Source organism: Carcharhinus amblyrhynchos, chromosome 18, assembly GCF_965287045.1.
Source record: "Carcharhinus amblyrhynchos chromosome 18, sCarAmb.v2.hapA, whole genome shotgun sequence".
Taxonomy (NCBI): domain Eukaryota; kingdom Metazoa; phylum Chordata; class Chondrichthyes; order Carcharhiniformes; family Carcharhinidae; genus Carcharhinus; species Carcharhinus amblyrhynchos.
In genome coordinates this window covers 43,064,709-43,088,574 of record NC_137341.1, presented here as the reverse complement: position 1 = coordinate 43,088,574, position 23,866 = coordinate 43,064,709, and the positions used below count along the sequence as shown (strand labels likewise).

At 39.0% G+C, this 23,866-nt stretch overlaps 1 protein-coding gene across 3 annotated transcripts in view; it reads right to left on the bottom strand.

Annotated features, from left to right (window-relative positions):
* Positions 1–23,615, bottom strand: part of axin1 (axin 1) — a 113,870-nt gene extending 90,255 nt beyond the window's left edge. For 2 of the 3 annotated variants that reach the window (XM_080206909.1, XM_080206912.1), the window contains exons 1-2: positions 23,114–23,615; positions 15,548–16,529 (exon numbers count right to left, since the gene is read on the bottom strand). In XM_080206909.1, coding sequence (XP_080063035.1) covers positions 15,548–16,425 — 878 coding nt within the window. In that variant the 5' untranslated portion in view covers positions 16,426–16,529; positions 23,114–23,615. Of the gene's footprint in view, positions 1–15,547; positions 16,530–20,027; positions 20,161–23,113 lie in introns of those variants that run through there. The other variant, XM_080206911.1, reaches the window with a different exon arrangement.
* Positions 23,616–23,866: the final 251 nt, after the last annotated feature.

Genomic DNA, 23,866 nt, shown 5'->3' with positions numbered 1-23,866 from the left:
GTTTAATACGTTTACTCAAGGATTTGGAGAAAATATACATGCTGCAATGCCAGAAACTGCACTAAAAGATCATGCATGCAAATTGACAAAAACAACCATCAGCCATTAACAATGTCATTTTATATTTTACTGAAGTTAATTCTAGGGAACGTGTCCTATAAAGTTATCCTACAACTATGTATTTTATAATCTCATCAAATTTATTCTGTTCATCAACTCTCAGAGCCTTTGGTCTAACCAGTTGGTAAGATCTTCACCACCACCAAAAAAATGAGTTGCAAAACAGATTTTATGCAAGCTAGATTCTTGGATAATCAGTGATGTAATTTCAATGCTAATCATTTGTTACATAATATGTTTGATCTCTATTATGGGTCAGAATTTGGTGAAAATACTGGTGAACTTAAAGACATTATTTGTGTGCAAATGCTACAGCAACTTTAGGCAATAGCAAATGTGCAGTTAAGTATAGATAACGAAAAAAGAATTGCTGCCCAAGATGTGCAGCTTCAGCATCAGATTTATGAAAACCATATTTTATTGCCTGCCTCATCACTGAAATGCATTTAATATTATTTTCAGTTCAAGTATCCTTTACCAACATATTGGGCGGTTATTAACACTAATCAACATTTCTGATATTGATAATTAACTATTACAATTGTGAAGTCTTGCTCCTTCAGATTTTAACTGATGTCAGCAATTTTTAAAAAAACTTAGTTGCACTTTCTTACTCCAATCGTTATGTCACTCTCCATTTCTCTCTGTACTTGACTGGACATTAAATTCACTAGATTTACATTTCCTTCTTGTAATGTCAATTTCACAATCCACCCATCTGATTGGTTAAGTGGAAACACAGTCGCTTGCCCTATTCACTTAGGTCTGACGTGCATAGATTCCCACATTGTTGTTAGCAGTTCATAAGAACATAAGAAATAGGAGCAGGAGTAGGCCATCCAGCCCTTCGAGCCTGCCCCGCCATTCAATAAGATCATGGCTGATCTGTCGCTGCTCAGTTCCACTTTCCCGCCCTCTCCCCATAACCCTTAATCCCCTCTCCTATCAAAAACCCATCAACTCGCGTCTTAAAAATATTTAGCGAGGCAGCCTCCACCACTTCAACGGGCAGAGAATTCCAGAGATTCACCACCCTTTGAGTGAAGAAGTTCCTCCTCAACTCCGTTCTAAACCGCCTCCCCTTTATCTTGAGGCTGTGCCCCCTAGTCCTACTGTCTTTTTTGAGCGGGAAGAGTCTTTCCACTTCTATCCTATCCATCCCATTCATCATCTTATACGTCTCAATGAGATCTCCCCTCATTCTTCTAAACTCTATCGAGTACAAGCCCAGTTTATTCAGCCTCTCCTCATAGCTCAACCCCCTCAACTCCGGTATCAGCCTAGTAAACCTCCTCTGCACTCCCTCCAAGGCCAAAATATCTTTGCGCAGGTGCGGCACCCAAAACTGCACACAGTACTCCAGCTGCGGCCTCACCAATGCCCTATATAGCCGCAGCAAGACCTCCCTACTTTTATATTCAATCCCCCTCGCTATGAAGGCCAGCATCCCATTCGCCTTCCTGACCACCTGCTGCACCTGCAAGCTGGGTTTTTGCGACTCATGCACAAGGACCCCGAGGTCCCTCTGCACCGTCGCCTGCTGCAGTTTTTCGCCACGTAAGTAATAGTCCTTCCTACCATTCTTCCTACCAAAGTGGACCACCTCGCACTTGCCAACATTAAATTCCATTTGCCATTTCCTGGCCCATTCGCCCAGCCTATCTAGATCCTTCTGCAGACTCTCCACACCCTCCGCACAATTTGCCGTTCCCCCAATCTTGGTGTCATCAGCAAATTTCGACACTCTACACTCGGTTCCCTCCTCCAGATCATCTATATAAATGGTAAAAAGCTGAGGCCCCAGCACCGACCCCTGGGGCACTCCACTAGTCACCATCCGCCAATCTGAATAGCACCCGTTGACCCCCACTCTCTGCCTCCTATTTGACAACCAATCCTCTATCCACGCTAACACCCTACCCCCAGCTCCATGACACTCGACCTTCTGCAATAACCTCTTGTGAGGCACTTTGTCAAACGCCTTCTGAAAATCTAGAAAGACCACATCCACCGGCTCTCCTCTATCCACCGCCCTAGACACATCCTCATAGAACTCCAGTAAATTTGTCAGACATGACTTCCCTTTAATGAAACCGTGCTGCGTCTGCTCTATCAAGCAATTCCCTTCAAGATGACTCGCAATTTCCTCCTTAATGACAGATTCTAACATTTTACCTACCACAGACGTTAAACTAACCGGCCTATAATTCCCCGCCTTTTGCCTGGCACCCTTAAACAACGGCGTAACATTAGCCGTTTTCCAATCATCCGCACTTCCCCGGAATCCAGCGACGTCTGGAAAATAACCACCAGGGCATCCACTATCACACTTTTAGCAACTGCCACACAAAAACTGTTCATATTAATTGTGAGAATGAATAGGCATTACATAAAGCTATGTATTTAACTATGCCATGACAGCCTTCTGTCTCTTAAAACAATGCTTTTTGCTATAGTGGCCAACTTTGCATTAAGCATCACCAGATGCAGCTCAGCAGCATTGCAGAGAAAGACAGTGTGCTCAGAAGATGCACAATTCATTATCCTCTGTTCTCACTTGGCCCCTCTTCTTAGCCAACTGAACTTTTAATTTTTGTTCACTTCTTCCAATGTCCTTCCAGACAATTTTAAATATGCAGGGTGTACAAAAGATAAAATAGATATAAGTAATAATTAATAAAATAAGAATGACTTGAGTATGAAATAGAAAAGTAGTGGTGTATTTTTAGTTTTTTTTATTCGTGTATGGATGTGGTCGTTGCTCCGTAGACCACATTTATTACCCATCCCTAATTGTCCTTGAAAAGGTGGTGCGCTACCTTCCAGGATTTTGACCCAGTAGTGTAGGACCAGCATTTCAGCTCCAATTTAAGATGTGAATGGCTTAGAGCGGAACATCCAGGTGGTGGCGTTCCCATGTATATGCTGCCCTTCTAGATGATAGTGGTCATGGTCACGATATAGCACACACTAATAAGACTACAAGTAACATTCAGTAGATTTATCAATGTAATCTTAAGGTGTATTTAAATGTCACAAATGTGAGCTCAAAGCTATTTTTAGAAGTGGCAGGCCCAGGAAGACTGGAATTTCCGTAGACCTTCTTGCAGGGTTAATGTTGCTAAACCATACAAAACAAGCATCATAAACACACAAGAATCATGCTGCCAATCTAAACATACAACTGAATTCCTGAAGCATTCTGTTTAATAACTCTTCAAAGTTACAACAACCAAGATTTTGAAATCCCACAAGACCACCAGACACCCAATTAGAGGTTTTCACAGGCTGTTTAAAAAGGTACACATTTATCTTAACAATACAAACTCAGTGCAAATAATACAATTGAAAGCAGCCTTTCAAGGTCCTCTGATGTGAACCTTGGCAGAAGCGTACCTGAAGCTGTGTGGTTACAGGCATGTCTACAGAAAGCCCTACAGATTAAGCTCAAATTTCACCGAACTACACGAGGAGAAAGATCAATGCTTTCACATACATCCATCTATCAGAAGGTAGTTGCTGCAGGTTACTTTGTGAGATGACTTCCAAATCATAGAGATCTCCTGTGTTGTTGCTCACCACAAAATTTGTGAAAACATTTGGGTTTTAAAAAAAAAAATATTGTTCTTGGGATCTGAGCACCACTGCCAATATTAACATTTATTGTTCATCCTTGATTGCCCTAGAAAAAGCATGGCAATCCACTTTCTTGAACTGCTCAATCCATGTGGTGAGGGTACGTCGACTGTTTAGAGAGTTCAGGATTTTGATGATCAAGGAACAACAACATAATCTGGACTAAGAATGGTATGGCTTGAGAAGGAACTTGTAGGTTGCACTGGTCCAACGAAATGTTATCCTTGAACTTTGAGGCTACAGAGGTCACCAGTTTTGAGGTCAGTGCCGAAGGTTCCTTAGCAAGTTACTGCAGTGCACCTTGTAGATGACACACTGCTGTCGCTGAGCACAGGGTAGATCGGCCGCCGAGCAAGAGGTCTCCTTTGTCTTGGACGTTGAACTTCGGAGTATTGTTGGAGCTGCATTCATCTGATCACGTGGAGATTATTCCATTACACACGTGACTTGTCTTGTAAATGGTGGACAGGCTTTGGGGAATCAGGAGGTGAATTACTCACTGCAGTCTCTGACCTGCTCCAGTTGACACAAGATGTATACGGCTGATCCAGTTAAATTTCTGGTCAATAGGTGGGGATTCAGCAATGGTCTAGTTAGGTTCTCTTTTTTTGGGACATGGTCATTGCCTGGCATTGAATGCCAATGTGTGCCCCAATGTGCTTGGTGAGAGAGAGAGCGCACACATATGCGTGGTGAGAGAGCACGCAGGGGGCCCCTGGGGGTGGGGGTCAGCATCTTCACAATAGTTACCAAGTTAAAAGAGATTCTAATTCTAACTTTTTCTGAGTAACTATTGATGTACCCCTTTAGGGACCATCTGAAGTTTGCAATTTAAAATCACATTTTTGGATGCTTCGCAGAGCAGGTCAATTGCCCAGAGGAAGCTTGCATTTCTGGACAATTAGCATGCAAGTGCTTTACCTGTGGAATTCTGAGGGGCTTCCAAAGCACATCTTTGGGGTATCTCCCCAATGAAATGCTGAGGAGCTTGAGAGTTATGGCCCACTGCAGTGACAACAACAAATTTAGTCACTTAGCTAATGATTGAGAATGGAGTAATTGGGCAGTCATTTGTCAGATTGGACTTATTCTTTTTGTGGATAGGGGATACCTAGGAAATTTTCAGCATTAGAGGATTAATGCCTAGATTTTCACCGTCATATCCCTGGCAAGCATTGTGTATTTATCCACCAGTTCAAAATCATAGCTACTACATGTCTTTCAAGTCTTTTGGTGCGCTAATACACTTCCACATCACAAGAGAAAAACAGACTTCATTTTATCCTCAAATCATTAGTGTTGGGCAACCTACGGTCTGGAGTGCACAAGGCCCATCTGGGTTCCAATTGTGGCTCAAGATATTTCGTTGACTACTGTCCGCACACAAGGTTGCCACGTCCCACTGATTTCCACCCCCATAGATTATTTTCAATCCGTATGACTGAAGTGATACGTAAAGCAAGGGCAAGTGAAATAAGATGCATGCTGACTGCAAGAGCCAGGCACACTCTTTGTATCCAGAATTTAAATATTTCAGGTTTTTACCATTTGCAGTTGATGACAGTTCTGTTAACATATAATTGATTAAGCATTTTCTGTAACTCATTAGGAAACATTTGGCATGCATTAAATCTTATTCCTGGAGTCACGGTTAGTAAACAGGCCTGATTTCAATTTTGCGACCCACTGAGGTGAAGGAGGGCAACTAACGTGGCCCACTCACTAACCTAGATTGCCCAGAGTGTTAGTGTAATGATAGATGATAGAACATAGAACATTACAGCACAGTACGTACCCTTTGGGTACCTGTACTGCAAGCTCGTGCTTGCTATGCAACATAGGTTGCATAACTCTAATGAAAGGGATTCGTGGCAATGGACCCGCTATCTTGTGATTCCCTTATGGTTCTCTTAGAAAATCTCACTTGTGAGAACAAGGCTCATCAGGAACTAAAAAGGAATGTGTGAAGGCAGAACCGGAAGCAAAAGCAGCTATAAAGAAAAAGTTAAATAGGCAAGTTATAGGGAGGTCTGTGCACCTTCATCAAGAGCACGGTAGGGTGCACATTCAGCAACAAGACTATAAATGGAAGGGGGAAAGCAACCTAGAGCTGTTAAGAGGTTGCAGCAAAACGTTTCACGTTAGGAGGAAATGATGAATTGAGAATGCAAATCTGGTATAAAGAGGTACAAGCTCAACAGCCAAGTTACAAACAAAGCTGTAGAAAAGATGAATGAGTAGAAATGAGAGGGTATATTTTGGGAAATGAACGCTGGGGAATGTTATAAGGATGTTTTCAAAACCTGCAAACATAACATGCCTTTGATTGAGGCAAATTTTGAAAATAATAAAAAAATTGCAATCTAGCTGGGCAACCACCGGTGGTGAGAGCACTGGTTAATACCGCTTAGTAAAATAATAAAAACAAAGTTTGCTTAGGGATTACCCATAGCCATTAATATATATTACTAAATCATGAAAACAAGAAATGGATATCACAGAAGGGAAAATCAATTTTAATACATCTGGTAAAACTCTATTGTAACAGTATGCTTTGTCTGTATAGTGCACAAGAAACAATACTTTTCACTATGTTAATACATGTGACAGTAATAAATAAAATAAAATCTATTGAATAGAGTACCAGAAGCTGAAGAAAAATAACCCCTCAGTGGAGTTTACTGAACACAATCAATCTACACAATGCAAATTCAGCAAACAAGTCTACCATTTCTGGGCAAAAATAGTAATGCAAGCCCAGATATTTGGAAGAGGCAGCAGTATTCAAGCAAGAACTTTAATGAAGGCATTAAGTAGCAATTCGTTGGATACGTTTGACTATTTTGAAAAGCGTGCAATATTTAAACCATTATTTTAAACATTGGAAATATTAGTTGCCAAGAAAGAAAAATGTGAAATTAAAAAATTCTCAAAGCATTTTATAGAAAACCAGTGATTCTCACTATAAAATAGTGATTATTCTGTATCACACATGACAGTGTGCAATGAAAATGCCCTTCAGTGCCATCTACAGGAATAACAGGTACTTACAGATTTTAACAAAACAAGAGCACATGTACCAAATTAATACACAATTGATAAATATCCAAATTCCGAATTTACTGTAGCAGTGAATTAGAAAAGCATTGTATTTATATAACATCTTGTATTGCTTGAAAATGCTCCAAACCTTCACACATGTAACTGGCTAGAAAAGTAATAAGTAATACGGACAAATATAACATGCATTTTACTCACAGCAAGGTCCCAAAAACACGAATAACCAGTTAATCTATTTTGTTGGCATGTTGTTAGTTGAAGGAGAAATACCATTCATGGGCCAGAGAGACCTTTCTGCTCTCTCTAGATAGTGACCCAAAATCTTTACAAAATCTACCTATACTCCATCTCAGCTAAACACAACTTTGACAAATCAGCAATCTTTCAGTACTGCAAGTGATAGACCAGATTGTGTGCTTAAGTTTGGAGTTGATCTTAAATATGTAGACTTCAAGTCAAAGGCAAAAGGCTGTTATCTAAGCCAAACTGACATGCTATGCATGATTGGATCTACCACTCATCCAAAAAGTGTGTGCTTTATGTTTAATCAAAGTTATGTTTTTAGATACTGGTAATGTCTGACTAGCCTTTTTTGTGTTAATCAATTTTGTGCCTTGGAAATAGTGGACAATTTTCAAAATTTTAGTAACCACATACCAATTGAGATCACAATCTACAGGACAATGTCACTGAGTTTTGAAAGGATTATTAAACACGTTTTCCAATTTACTATGAAGACAACCTTTGTTAAGCAGTTTTAATAAGCCAATTTAAAAAAAATTCCCTTCAGAAGTAACCCCCTCATCCTGTACTTAAGTGGTCTCCAAATAGTCAATTAAAATTGACAAGATGAGCCCGAACTCTCAAAAGTCAACTGTCATTAGCTGCAGAACCACTGCTGAAACACGCAGAACTCAAACTTCTCATGACGATGAGCAAATCAGTTCATTGGTTGTCGAACCATGCCAAAAACGCATGCAACTTCAGCTTCTCATGATAATAAGTGAATCAGCTTTGACTGCCAAATCGCAGGCACCAATATGTGGACTAAGCTATGTGAAGAAAAAAACAATGAGCAAGGAGCACAGGCACCTCCAAGAGGGCAAAAAGGCTACCATTCCCACCAAGAATGAGAAAATGAATTTCTTTTTATTAACATCAAAGGCAAGGCCATTTGTCAACAGAGGGAGGGGGATAATTTGGAACATCATTACAAAACAATACATGAAGAATTTCAAAAAAAAAATTCCCTTTAAATGGTGCCATTTGGACAAAGAAAGATGGGGAGTTTTAAAGGCAATGTTGCAAGCTCAAGTCACTTTTCAAAACCAGTGGCTAAAGACAAGGCTAGCAGAAAGACTTTTTTCATATTAGCCATCTGCTGGCAAAACAAACTGTTCACTGATTGTGAAGTTATCAAGGAGGCTACGATGGTTGCTGCCAACACACGACTTTAAAAACAAAGTTGAAATTACAACAGCCATCAAGAGCATGCTGTTTGGTGCTTTAACAGCAGCCAGAAGAGTGGAATTTTTGTCCGAGGATATGTCTCAGCAAATACACAGCCACGATAAGGCCATGTTTCTCACTGCAGTTTGATGAGTCAGTAGACATGATGGATATAAATGTGAAGTGGTTAAGTTGAGGAAAAGTCCTCAGGGATTTTTAGATCTGCTCCTTGAAATGGTCAAGAAATGAGGTGTGCACTGAGATGTCTGATAATGCATGGTTGCTAGACTTGGTGTTCCTTATGGACACAACTTCAAAATTGAATGAATCGAACCATAAACTACAGGAGGGGACAGAGGCTTGTCGCACATGATCAATGCAGTGAATATATTCAATTTGAAACTAGGTCTGTGGTCCTCCTAGTTATTTACTGAGCACTTCCCAAATCTGAAGAAAATCCAATAACGGGTTAAACAGAAAGGGATCCATCCAAACAAATTCTGATATCACCTGAACAAATTGAAAAAGGAAATCAACAGATGATTTCAAGAGTTAGACAAGATGGAACAAATTATGTTTGTCTCAAATCCTTTCTTTCAAGTTGATATTGGAGAACTGATAGCAAAGTTTCAGCAGATGTTTGAACAAAGCAGTGGACTCAAGGTAGAAATAATCACCTTGCAAAATGACATTCAGCTGAAAGCTAGGTCAAGGGACAAAAAACAAGAGAGAAGTCCCTCTTGTGACATTGTATGCACTCATAGTGAAGGACTACTTTAGTTCCATGTATCTCAGAGGTGGCTTTTTTGCAGATGAAAACCATCAAGTCCAAGTATCGCACTCATCTCACAGATGGCTATCTGATGGTCTGTATGAGACTGGCCATCTCAAACTATGACCCAGACTTCACAGCACTCACAGATGATGTCAAACTAAGAATAGGTGAATGTTAAGCACAAGTACATTTTGGGGGAGGTTTAGTAAAGTTGAATTTTAAAGAGTAAATCTTGAGCTGCATTTTGATGCTAAAAATGATCACTATTCAAATTGTTGGAGACCACTGCTGTAGTTCTTGTGACAGAATAGTTCTCAAGTTGTCTTTTGTCCTATACCCATAGATTTTAAAAATAATTATGATCAACATTCACTAAGTTTGAAGAAACATTATACTGGATCAGTTTTCTGAATTGTGAATGGCATTTGTGGCTGTGACATTTACTTTTGTTCTTTAAATAACGTCTCTACAAGCAGCAGGCAATATTATCCTCTGAAGGAATATTAATGTATGTAATGCAATGTATAGCTGAATACTGACTTAACAAAACACAAGGATTATTTAGCTAAAGAAGAAATATAACACGAAAACAAGAAAATTTCACTGTACGGCAATGATTTGACTGTCCTGGACCTAACCAAAATGTCATAAAATAACTTTTTAAGCACCTGAACAACTGCCTTTTCAGATCATAAAGCAGCCTAACCTTCACATTCAAATACATTCAACACAAAACTGCTAAAATGGGCAAAGCATGCCCAAGATGTTTGCCACATTGATTAGATATTTTGGTTTGTCATTTTCTTTCCTCAGTCCTGCCAGACAAAAGGGAATTTTTGTCCTCATTGCAAGCCAAAAAAAAAACTTAGTTCTGCTCGATGTTAACGATCAGACCAATTCACCTTTTCAATACTGCATTGTAATTAGCTTACCAAGTGAGACTGTTAATGGCATCAGTACCTTCATCTCTTGGTGCAGATTTACAAGGTATTAACCATTGAATTAACATTTGAAATGGCAAATGCTTAAAACATTCAATGACCCTACATTTCCTTCAGTGCTGCATTGAACAATTTCAACAATTTTCAGATTTTCTATTTCCAATATCCCATCTGGAAGGTCATTCATTCAATGATCATTCTTTAGATGGAAATCTTCCTGACTTACCTTTCACCAGTTTGAATCTATGTTCCCTTATTCTATGTCAGCAATTTAAAGTTCACTTTTACCACCTTCCAACACCTCCATTCCTGTTTGAAAGGCCCAAATTCCATCAATCTTAGCTCATAGCTCAGACATTTTACATTAGGGCAGAATATGCTGGATTATCTCAATAGGTCTGGCAGCATCTGTGGAGAGAGAGACACAGTTAATATTTTGGGCCCATTGACCTTTTTTTCTGGAAAAGGTCAATAAAATTTCAACTGTGTTTCTCTCTCCTCAGATGCTACCAGGCTTGCTGAATTAATCCAGCATTTTCTATTTTTTATTTCAGATTTCTACCATCCGCAGTATTTTACATTAGGGATCAGCTTCATGCTGCTATTTTGAACGGCTTAGATTTTTTTTCAGAAAGATCACAGGTTCAAACCCACTTCAGAGGTTATAAGTCATAATCTAGTTTAACACTCCATGGCACTGCGGAGGGAGTGTTGCAATGTCAGATGGTATTTTTACTTAATTTGATACAACACTGCAAAACAATATCGTGAGCTTGTTGAATAAGATCAAGCGTAGTATCAACATGCTGTACTTGATTGAAGTCACTGGGTTACATTTCAGCTTCATTTGAAGCAATTTTTAAAAAGCGGCATCTTGGCCTTGTGGCTAAGATGTAAATGAGCTCAAGCCTTGGAGGAGCTAAGCCTGCTCCAATCAGCTTGGATCATGTAGATCAAGCCCAGGACAGGAGGTGAGAGCCCTGTCTTGTCAGCTTGGATCGGGAATGTCTCAATTTGTTGAGATTCTGAAATGGACTTGATTGGATTGGATTGAATTGGAATAAAAACAAAAAAAAACTTTATATAAAAAAAAGGGACAGTCACAACTGGACAGGAATTGGCAGGGGTAGTAGTTAATGGAGTTTTTCAGACTGAAGGAAGGCTTGTAGTCGAGTTCCCTAGAGGTCAGTGTTGAGACCTTTGTTTTTCCTGATATACCTTAATTACATAGATCTTGGCACATAAGGTACAATTTCAAAGTTTGTGGATGGTATAAAATTGGAAGCATTATAAACTGTAAGGAGGTAATGTGCAACTTCAAAATGGCAGACAAGTCAGTGGACTAGGTGGCAGATGATGATCAATGGAGAGAAATGTGAAGTGATTTATTTTGGTAGAAAGAACATGGAAGAAACAGTATAAAATAGTGGGTACAACTCTGAAAGAGGTGCAGGAGCAGACGGACCTGGGTGTTTACGTGCCCAAGTTATTGAATGTGGCAAGACGTGTTGAGTGGCTTATAAAGCATACAGTATCCAGAGTTTTATTAATTTGGGGAAGGGTACAAGAACATGTAGGTTACAGTACGTTCAACCTGTATATACACTAGCTTGGCCTTAGCTGTAGTACTGCATCTAGGTTCTGGGTGCCACATTTTAAGAACATGAAAACATTAGAGACTACAAAAAATGATTTAGAAGAATGAGTCCTGGGATGAGGAATTTAGAAGATAGGACTGCTTTCTTTAGAGAAAAGGACATCAACACAAGATTTGATAGAGGTAAATCATGATGAGGTCTGGACAAAGTAAATAAGGAGAAACTGTTCCCACTCATGCAAGGATCAAGAATGAGAGGTCATAGATTGAACAAAATTAAAGAAGCAATAGTGATGAGGAAAAGCGTTTTTGAAACAGTGAGTGGTTAGGGTTTGGAATGCTCTGCCTGGGAGTGTGGTAGTTCAATTGAACCATTCAAAAGTGAATTAGATACATCTGAAAGGAAGATTGTGCAGGGTCACAGGGAGAAGACAGGAGAATGGAGCTAGGTAAATTGCTCACTTGGAGAGACATTCCAGAGACAGTGGGCTAAATGGTCTCTTCCTGGGCTATATTGATTCAGTAATGAGAACTGGATGCAGTTCTTAGAACACTCTAACCAGATTATCCTGATATATTTCAGCTATATAGTTTAACTTTTTAATTGCAATATCAAGCATTTGTTTGAAGAGCCAAACTGAGTTTAGAACACAAAGATGTATTTTAATTTCTCCTTAATTACATCAAAATAATTTATTTACATTATCCATATGTCCTTCCCATGCAAATACTTTGCATGTCTTTATTAAACTGCATCTATTTCCTGCCCAAACATATTTTTCCAGTCCATTCGATATGCATATTATTTGCTTCCACTATCCATTGCAAACCTAACATGCACAGGCATCCTGACAGCTTACCCCATAAGAAAATTAGCAGGCCATAGCTTTCAATGCCTCTGGAATCTGCAGGTGCATTGACTTTCAGGCAGTGTGTGGGGTGTGCGTGCGGTGTGGTGGTGGCGGGGGTGGGGTGGAAGAACATCCAAACTGGTGTCTTTCTGCCATTTCCTTAATAATGTTACAGCTAAAGTTGGGATGGGCTCCATTAGCAACAATGGAATAAACGCAGCATCAATTTCTCAAGCAGCGCAATAGAAAACATTCTATGATAAATCTAGGAATCATGCATTTTTTTCCTCTCAAAGTAAGGAAAGTGCATTTGAAGCAAATAGTCTTAATATAACAATTATATTGGTCTCCAGTTTATTCATGAAACCGTATGCCATTTTCCCCTGTTTGTGTGTGGAAGCACACATGATCTTGCCTCTACAAGGTAAAACTGAGACAACTTAACGCAACAAGTTCAGATAGTGGATACATTAATGTGAAGAACAACAAAATTTAAGTGGGGGCCAGTGATCTGGACGCAACTTACAGTAAGCAACGTGCATAAAGCAAAATACCAGGACAGCAGTAAATGGTTTAAACATACTGCTTTAACTGTAGATTATGGTGCATTTCATGTCAGCTGTACATTGCCTAGGCCAGCACTAGTGGATATCAGCCCAGGCAGGGGCACACACAATGGTCAGCACAGAATTCCAATTTAGTACCTCAGCTCCACACTAACAATCTAGATAGCATATGGTTGGTTAACAGTTGTTACCACATGTCTGAAAGGAGCACTGTTTGTCACAGCTATGTCGAAAGTCAATGGATTTGATTTTTCACTGCTTTATTCAGATACGTCTTAAGGAAGCACTGCTTTCGTTGCTGTTCGTTCTGAAGGTTAATTGGTTTGTGCCAATACTCAAGTACTTCAGTGCTTTTGATAGAGCGTGATCACTCAGAATAATAAGCTATTTAATTCATTATTCATTGTTTGGAAAAAAAATTAAAAATCTAACTTTAGCAGCATCTATAACATAATGTTGAAGAAAGAATGTGACTTCACATGTATTCTGCTATTTATCTAGCTCCAATTACTTTTGCCAATGGCCCAAGATAAGAAGGAAAAGATTATATTTTATCCAGGCATCTGATACGCAGCAGGAGGGTAGATAAAAGAGCTTTTTTTATTATTTAAAATAGTTCCTATTGGGAGAAATGTTGCTACAGATATTTATACTTTCTCTATTCTAAAAGGTGGGTAGTCTTTCTTTTTAGCACCATAGTCTGTAACTAGCAAATTATTTTTCAATACAGGGAACCACAATGTCAAAACACCTGCCCAAGCCCCAGTAATTGAACACAATGGCAAAATGTTTTATTTGTTGTCAGAAATTAAACAGATGATTGATCAGCAATATATATAAAAACAATTTATTCATTTGTCTAGGATTTACAGTATGTTATCTTAAAAATATTTTATTTCAAGTTAATGTTAAGCCTATCTAATCCTGACTGCTCTTTCATTTAGACGGTGTACGTTTCAAAACATTTTGGCAGGTTTGGGGGTAGCTAGATTTTTATCCATTTGTTGAATTAATTTCACATCTACTTGTAAAACAGTAATTTTGAGATATCTAAAACTGTCTCACACATATCTCAATGTTCCTGCATTTCAACTAAATTTTAGGACTCCTAATTAGTGAACTGATTTACACTGAGTACATTAAAACTGTGTTCGTCTTTGCTTTAAGATTGTACATGTTACTGAAAAACTGTGCAGTGATGTTTGTTTCAGTTGAAAGTTGAAAATGTTTAATGGCTGGCAAGTGCTGATGACAGATCAAGGAAATCCTGCCCCTTCATTCTGAGGTCATTGTTAGAAACAATTACATAATTCTGCAAATGTTGATTGGAAATTCTTTAAAACTTCAAAAATGAAGTGAGGATGCATTTTAAAAGGCAAGAAAACCTCTAAGTCTCAAGATCTCCTTAACTCCAAATTTACAGAGATGCCCCAAATACAAACAGTCTGGTTTTTCTTGCAAGATTGTGCATTGATTGGAAACCATCACAAAGGGAGTTTACCCTTTCTAGTTTAGGGGGAAATCCTTTCTTAGTGAGGATTGAACTTAGTTCAGTGCTATTTTTTCTAAACAAACCAAAGTACAAGGATGAGAAAAGAGTATTCAGCCTGTCTCAATATAAGCCATTCCAAACTGACCTAACCATCTTTATTTCCATAAAGATAATGTCCAATGCCTGTGCTAATTACAAATTAGATTGCATCGAATTGTGCTTTGATTGAGAGCTACTGGAACTGATCAGAACAGTAATTATGGCAACATGTACAAAAGTGAAAACGTAACAAATTACAAATATTAATTGATCATTCACTGTGACTGATCTATTCAAAGCAAAAAAATTACCAATTTTCATACCTGGATTGCCAAAGCAAAGAATTATCAAATTTTGTATCTGGATCATTCTGTCCACATATGAACCATTAAATACAGGCTTTATGCGCTATACATGCTTTGACTAATATATAATGAAACCATTATCAGCAACAGCACTGTAGTGTCAGTTAAAAGTGACTTGCATCAAAATAAAACAATTATAGTAAACTGTGCAACATTTCAGCAAATACAAAGCATTTTTCATCAAAAACTCTTACCAAAATTGCAGTCTATATTTAATAGCAGGCAGAGCTTTTCCGAAGTAACAGTTGTGACACCACAAAATGTTTTATCGTGTACATGGCTCATGCAATACAGTCACTAATGTTCAAACAATAGTGGCAAGTGTAACATGGGGAATGTTCTACTCTGTGCACTGAAGACCTAAAATTATTGTGTTTCAGTAAATCAGGATGGTGAGCCATACTACGTTAATTTGAATTGCGCAACAGCATTAGGCTGCTGAATTTATCCTTTGAATCTTGGGTTCTATCAAGAGAGACAGACTATTTTAAGATGTGGTGATAGTAACATTTGGATCAGAGTCAATGAATTAAAATCATAAATGCTTTAGCACAATTGGAACTTTCCGACAAAATGTATTCTGACCAACACACTGAAAAAGGATTTTAACATTATGAACATTGAGATTTTGATCTTAATACCACTAAACCTTTTACCTGTACTCCCGGCCTTCATCGAATCTCCTGGTTGGACCAGCACGTTGTGGTGCTGTTTCCATAAGCAGTTTCTGTGTAAGCCGGTTTACAGTAGCCAAATCTCTCCCTTTTTGTTCATCTGTGTCTTGATCACATTTCCATTCCTCATCCTCATTCAAAGTAGGTAAATATCCTAATAATGCCTTCCCTGTCCCAGACCCTGAGCTCTGATCACTGTACAACTTTGGACTTTCTCCACCTGTCCTTGTATATTCCAAATAAATATCAGATTTCAGGAATACAGGATAGGTGTTCTCCTCCATCATTGTCTGAATTTCAGTTTGGGCCTGGTCAAACATGGCAGGGTCTATTTGTTGCTTCATAACACAATCCTTTATGAAGCTTTTAGTGGCTGGTTTGATCTGCCTGGACACAATACCATTATTATCCAGAATGTATTTCTTATATATGGCTTTTGCCAATTTAAGCCTCTTTTCTTCATTAGAATCATTAGGTTCCAGTTTTCTAAATCCACTGCACGCAAACCAAAAATCCAACAGGTCCGCACAGTCTTCTTGTTTTAAGAAAGTCCTGAATAAATTGATTCCATCCTGATCATCCAGTAAGGAGTGTAAGGATTCTGCCCATCTCAAATATGGGGGTGTTGGTGAAGCACTACCCTCGGGTTCATAACCCAAATCCAAATCTGGCCGCCGTGGGGTTGCTGTGGATGCCTCATTTTTAAGCCCTTCGGATTTTATAGGGTAGAAACTGTGATTCAATTGCCTACTGTCCGTAGATGCCAGCTCACCTTCCTCACCTGGGACCGGTGGCCTTGGTGCATCTTCAGTAAAGCTTCCCCCTGGGTCCATCAAGTATGTCTTTCCTCTCGCAGTCATTTTTGTAGTAACCACATGCACAGCACCAAATCCAGTACAGTCCCAATTCCTCCTATGGTCAAGTTTTCAAGCAGAGACCAAGCGTTGCTGGAATTGTATTCTTCCTGTAATTAAGAAAAAAGTTAACAATTCCTTGACTTATAAAATCACAAACTGCAAGCATCAAGTCATCACAACATTTTTTGTCAATATTCTCCTAAATCCAAAACATGCTGTACAAAAACCAAAATACTCAACCTAATTTATAACATGCATAACCTATAATCCTATCACAAACAAGGAGAGCAACTTAATTTACAAACGTGAAACACCAAACTTGCCACTCTACAAATGAAGGTAGAGAAATCAGGGTCAATTCAATGCAAGACTTACTTGACTTTCACTTAACACTTTCTCCCAAAGGGACTGGGCTTTCTTAAATACTTCAAACCAAGCCCATTAAGATATTGGCCATAGTTCATAAACTAACATGAACAAACAGACTAGATGTCTTGATTGTCTTTTATTAGAACTTATTGTATTGAAATTCTAAAGATGCTGGTAGTTACATTTGATAAGCTGCATCCAGCTAAAAAGTAATCTAGTGTTGATTTCTAATGTTCATGGTAGATCAGATCACATATTACACACAAGGATAAAGTATTCAGTGAATACATCTGGGTAGGTCACCATGTGCTACAATCAATGATCCCAATATGTTGTCAGTTTTTTTTTGAGAGTGGGACAGGGAGAAAAATGACAGGGACCTGCACTAGTAAATAATTCTGAGATTACCAGCAGTAACCCAATTCTACAGTTATTGGTCCAAAATTTATTCACTTAACAAAACACGAGGACCAAGATTTATATTTGGAAATCAACTAACTGCAGTTGATAAAACAGCAATAAATTTTATGCTGTGTTCATTACTTTGTGACAGTAGAATTATCACCCAAGTTAGAAAATTGCTGCAGAATTCCAGATAAATCAAATAATCAGGATTAAACTTTCAATAAGATGCAGAGGAAGTGTTGCATTAACAAAGATGTAATTAAAACATGGCCCCATCTGCCCTCCCAAATGGTTATGTAAGATCCCACAATACTAAGACCAAGGGAGTTGCTCTGGTGAGCTGGCAGCATTTGCCTCTTAATCAAGATCACAACAACAGATTATCTGACCATTTATTTCATTGCTGTTCATCAGACCCTATTCATTTCAAACTGGCTGATGACTACACTTCAAAAGTAATGAACTGGCACTGAAGTAGTTTGGGATCATCTTAGGTTGCTCATTTTGCTTACTTTTTTCCCCCCAATGAAAGACAATGCTGAGACAGCTTTCTGAAATCTATGGTATGCCAAGGTCCTCCAATCACATAATTAAAAATGCCAGTGTACAACAATACTGAAGTGATTAATAAAATGAAAATATTTCCATAGAGATTGCTCTATCTAACCTTTTCTAAGTGTCTTGTCACCTATCAAAATTCACTCCATTTATTAATTTGCATTGAACAATTTACATTACTATATTTCATCTTCTCATACTAGGCTTTACATCAAATCGCAAAAGACTAACTCCAGATAACACTAGTTTTAGTAACTAAAAATCTTATTTTTAATAAGATATCTAAAATGTCCACCAGACTTCTACCCAAAATTTCAACCATTTCTAGCTTTGAACAAAATATTTTGATTTTCAATTTTCCACGTTATAATCCGATATTGTTGTGTTACATCAGGAAAAGAAAACAAATCCAAGATGCCCAACTCTTCACACCAATTCAGGCTACTTTTGACAGTACATATAGTTGTGTCACTTTTGCAAATATACAATGCCTTTCATGGAGCTCAACTTCATTTGTTTACGCTGTGTTAAACTAAATTTTAAGAATAGCATTTCAACTCCAATATTAAATTATTAGATGATTAGAAATGAGGTACAACCTATCACTTTATATTTCTAATGAGCTTGTCATACAATGGCATTTCAACATAACCAAACCACAGCCGTATCTAGTGTTAGAAGTATCATACCATCGTGCCCCAAGTTAGATTGCTGACCAAAGTCAGATTTGCTTCCTTTCTGGGGGAAGCATGAAGATTTAAAAAATATGCTTCAAACACACACGTATCACACAACAGAATGTAGAACATTAATGAAAACCCTCCGATGTACAACACTTGTAAAGTTTATCTGAGACATACTAAAGGGACAGAAAAGAGCATCAAATTTAAAAAAGGATGTACTGGAGGATGAATCAACCCCTGCCATACTGTCTCTCCAGCTGATTAAGAGCAACATAGATGAAAGCCCCAACCATTTTGCTAAAGGAAGTATTAACTGGATTTCTATTTAAAGACTAAAGATTGATTGACATACCCACTACAATATATGCAGTCTACAAGAGTTAACTGGTAATTTAAAGTAATTTTTTAATGTCAATCCAATGGTACAAGACGACATCACGGATGTTGAATATATTAGAGGTGTGGTGTCAACCACAATAATCTCTCAAGTTATAACCATGTGTACAATCGTAAGTTATCGTGGATTTCCAACAAGGTTAAAATCACTTGTATTTTTAAAAAAACAGACTGGCAAGAAATTCTAACTTGCATTTTAAGTAAAATCCATTTCAATGATTTTGAAACATAATAATTAGGGCGAACTGAGTAACAATGTTTTAACAATCTATTTGCTGGATCTAGAATGGCCTAGTTTCCAATGATCCACTCCATAGGGGAAGCCATCTACTGAAATGCATTAAAAAAACTGCTTGAAAATCTATCTGGTATTTGGTCGTACAGTATAAAAGCTTGAACAAATGTAATAGCTATGAGAATTTCAACATACTGAGCAAATAATATTTCAAATTAAATCTAAGAGCAATTAAAATCAATTAGACACCTTTTCAAATCCATTCCAATGGCATCTACTGAATATAAAAAAAAATCAAACGGCACTACTGTACTCACACACATCGACCTGCGTTTAAAAGCAGCCTGTTCGTTTGATATTGTAAAACCACCTACAATCGCTGTTTAATCTGCTGCAGTGCACAAGCTATTATCCAAATACTTTTCCTTTTGAATCCTTTGCTGAGGGGTAATTTTTAATCGTCATCTCCAGACTATGGGTAAATAGATATATCTAAACAGCCTAGTTACAGAGAACGGCAGATCGAGTTGGTGGTGAATCGCTGTATGTTACACTTGCGAGATGTTTGTGCATCAGTCCCCTTGATCTGACTGATGCATCTGCAGCCCGCATCGCATTCATTTCTTGGCCTCTCCGGCACAGTGGGGGATGGGAAAGAGCAAGCGAGACCCTTTTTAGCTACTTGCAGTTCTCGTTTTGTTTCTAATAAAAACGGGCCAGGCCCCTTGTTTTTTTTAAACACCGCAGCTTGTACAACTTTCTAACATCAAATGTCATAACAGTAAATCAAATTAATTAAAGATTCAATTGAAAACGAATCTCATGTAAACTTGATCTACAAATGATTGGCATACAACCCCAGCACGATTCAAACCCCCTAATGCACATTTTCAGGAACCTCTCTCTCTCTGCACCCCCCCCCCCATGCAATTAAACCCGCTCCTAGCTTTACGACCTACCTGTAAAAATCTACGTTCTGCTTCCGCGTACATCTGAGATCTTTAAAGCCCAAACACCACAAAGGATATTAACAACAGGAAAATACTTAAACACTTTCTTTGTTATTTTCAATCTCTCGCACACACTCAGGCAACCATACACATTCCCTGGTCCTTCTTGAAAGAGCTAAACAGCGCCCCCTGTCTTAGTACTTGCACTGCAAGGAGTTGATCTACACATCATAGAAACCGAAAATCCTTTGGCCTACACTCTTTCTCTAATTCTACCCAAGAATAAAATGACTTGTAAATTTATAAAATTCAGAAAATCAATATTACTTTTGCTAATCGTGATTTCTGTTAAGCGCGTTACACGGTGTCTCAGGATGTCCCTATATGTATTTTTTTCTATTATAATGCCTTTGTATATTTCACACAATGTCATTCTCACAATCAAACACATTCGTGCGAACGTCTAACTCCATTAGGCAATGATCGGATACTAGACAATAACAAAACATGACAACGTTAAATCATGTTTACACTGCTGCAAACCTTCATGAACTATTGCTACTCTATGGACCATTTTATATTGCCACATTAAAAATCACATTGTATAAATTGCATCCACGTTATCGAGGCCAATTTCACAAAATGTAACTTAACTTTCAGGTCAATAATATTCATACACCGGAGGCGACCATTTGAGAAAAGTACATGTGTTCACATGGTGCAATTATTTTTTATTTTGGTACAGGTCACATAATATAGTTTACACAAGGGCTTACAAGAACAAACATATCACTCGACTCTAGAATGAAAACACACAAATGCAAAATATTTAATTATATCTGGCCAGAAATGCCTAATCGCGTTACAATCTCTTGTTTAACCACCAAGTTATAACACTGACAATGGAAAATAGTTGCTCGGACACTACGAGCTGCGCCTTAGATTTTACATCAAGTTAATTTCACTGGATCATGTTTTATCCTCGTACCTAATTCATTATTCTCTGGAACCAATCAAATGTACACCAGATGAATTATCTTTATTCAAGAATAAAAAGTGCAACACACACGCAAAATATACTAAATAGTTTTTATTCAATTAACCCGATACTCTCAGGCATTCTTAGCATTCAAGGTAACCACAATCTCTCAAATTGTGCGTGCTCCCCCTCAATTCAATTATGTACTAAAACCACTACTCCGAATCTGACAAACAATTCTAGATATTTTGATTTTCCTGTCTCGTAAACTCATTCAGCCCAATCTTTCATGCAAATCGGACTTTAAAATAATTCGATTTTTTTAAATCGAAAGAAACTTATGGTTGACTACATCACATTAACTTGATCTGATTTTAGTTTGACTTCTAGATAGATGTGTGTGAAGCAAAGAAATAAGCTATATTCGAAGTTCAGAGGTCAGCCAAGGTCAAACTTCTCACCAATGCTTTCATCATTAATAGTTCAAACCGCAAATTCTACCTTTCTCATAAGGGCCGGGTTGTCAGTAACTCTTAAGCACCCAAAAGGGTCCATTGGATTACTATTGTCTCGACCCACTATGATTGTGATTATTTTCCATTTCGCATGTTTTCTAATTTATTGATTATGCCTTCCAAGATCATTAACTATCGCCAATCCACCACATGGCCTAAAAACCAGATGAAAAGTTAACGTCGCGCACTTCCGAACACTTATACAAAGTGCAGCTTAAAATTAGATTTTCTTTCTAAACCGGAGTATAAACACAGTACTGTGGGTAAAGCAGACACTACCATGCTGCAAGAGTGCGATCAGAGCAAAACAGAAATAAGGCGGAAAACACCTGTCAAAAGAAAAAAGTGTTGCTGAATAGCCGAAAAATACAGGTCAATGCTTTTATGTTTAGGTGACAAAAGTAACAATGAAGGCCAAAGTATGTCTTCGGTGTCCAGCTATATTTTTTGTGAAATGCAGTGCAACAGCCAATTCTGCTCAGGAACGCGAACAGATGTCACTACAATTTGGACCAACAACTGTGAAGTTGGGCAAAGTTTCCAGTTATTAAATGGCTGGATTCTTTGCAGTTCTCGCCTTCCAAGAGGTAATGTTTCCTCTTGCAGAGGAATTACAGCTTCCCCTTTCTCACTGTGCTAAAAGCGAGAGCGCTGGGGGCAGAAACACAACAGTGTGAGGGTGGACATTGGTAACCATGCGAGAAGGGGAAAGAGGGAGGAAGAAAGTAATGAGAGAAACAGCGCAGGTATTATTAAATAAACATTTGATGGGTTCCCACCAAGAATCAATCGCGATTGTGCAGGGGGAAAAAAAGCTGCATTTCAAATCAGATCTGCAGATTCGTGCAAGTTTTACACGCAGCGTCCCACTCCCACCGCACCCCCCCCGTTCCTTCTTTTCGGGGGAAGGAAAGATGTAATGCCAGATGATTGGAGAGGGATAGGGATGGAAGTCTGTGGATGTACAGATGAGGAGGAGGGGGGGGAAGAGAAGTCTGTGGATTTGCAGATCAAGAAGAGAAACGCGTGCATTTGCAGATGAAGGGGGGGATGTATGGATTTGCAGATGAAGGGGGGAATGTATGGATTGCAGATGAAGAAGGAATGTGTGAATTACAGACGAAGGGGAGGGAATGTGTGGATGTGCAGATGAGGGGGAAATGTGAGGATGTGGATTTGCTGATAAAGTGGGGGGGGGGGAATGTGTGGATTGCAGATAAAGGGGGAGGGAATGCGTGAATTTGCTGATAAGGGGGGGAATGTGTGAATTTGCAGATGGGGAGGAAAACGTCTGTGGATCTGTTGAGGGGGGGAGAAAATTTGTGGATTTACAGATGAAGGAGAGGAGGGAAAGAAAGTCTGTGGATTTATCAGAATGGGGGGGGGGGGGAGGAAGGAGAGAAAAATCTGTGGATTGCAGCCACAACCTTTCCTTCCCCCACCTCTTTTCCTACGTGCAATTCCTTTGAAGAGAAAAAATTAAAAACCCACTGCCACTCTTCGCTCAAAGAACTGATAAGACACACATATACACAAAATACATTTGCAAACAACACGCGGAAAACATAGGCAGAGACGAGTAGAGAGGATTGATCATTTACCTGGAAAACACACACACAAACACTCACAAACTTTCCCCCCAACGTCCTCTACACAACATGCACCGTGGCGGGTAACTCCTTTCCCCAGGCGAATCTGAGAGAAAGTTTCTTCCATGAGGATGATCCGCGGTGACGGCCGGCGAGAAACAGCGGCGACGACGGCCGCCTCCGCCCGGGCTCTTCCATGATTCGGAATATATAGATATAAAAAATATATGTTTTGTGCGGAGAGGAGGGGAATAATAACAGCCCTCTCCTGGATGGATGCAGAGAGAAAAAAATAATAAATGTAGTCCGGATTTTGAAATATTAAAAAAAGCCAAAAAAAAAACACCCTCCCCGGGAAGCGGCGAGTTCTTTTTTTTAAAAAAAATTCCTCAGGAGAAGAAATAAACGAGCTGGTTAGGTTGTGGAGAAATCACGACGCCCTGTTTTTCTTCCTTCCTTTCCCCCCTCTCTGGCTGTGTCTGGGCTCGGCCGTTAGTCTCGCTCTCGCCGCTCGCTCCGCTGGCTCGCGCGGACTGCACCGCCTCTCAGGCTGAACTCACAGCCCCTGCTGCACCGCCGGCCCCGACATCAAAGCGCAGCGGCCGCCCGCCCGCCAAGCCAGCCAGCACCAGGTCCTGCCAGCTCACCGCAAAACAAACTCCCATCTCACTCACTTTTTCCACACAGAGAGAGAGGCGGGGGAGAAAAAAAAGAAAACAGAAACCTCCGGATCGATCAAAAAGAAAAAGGAGGGCCTCAAATGTT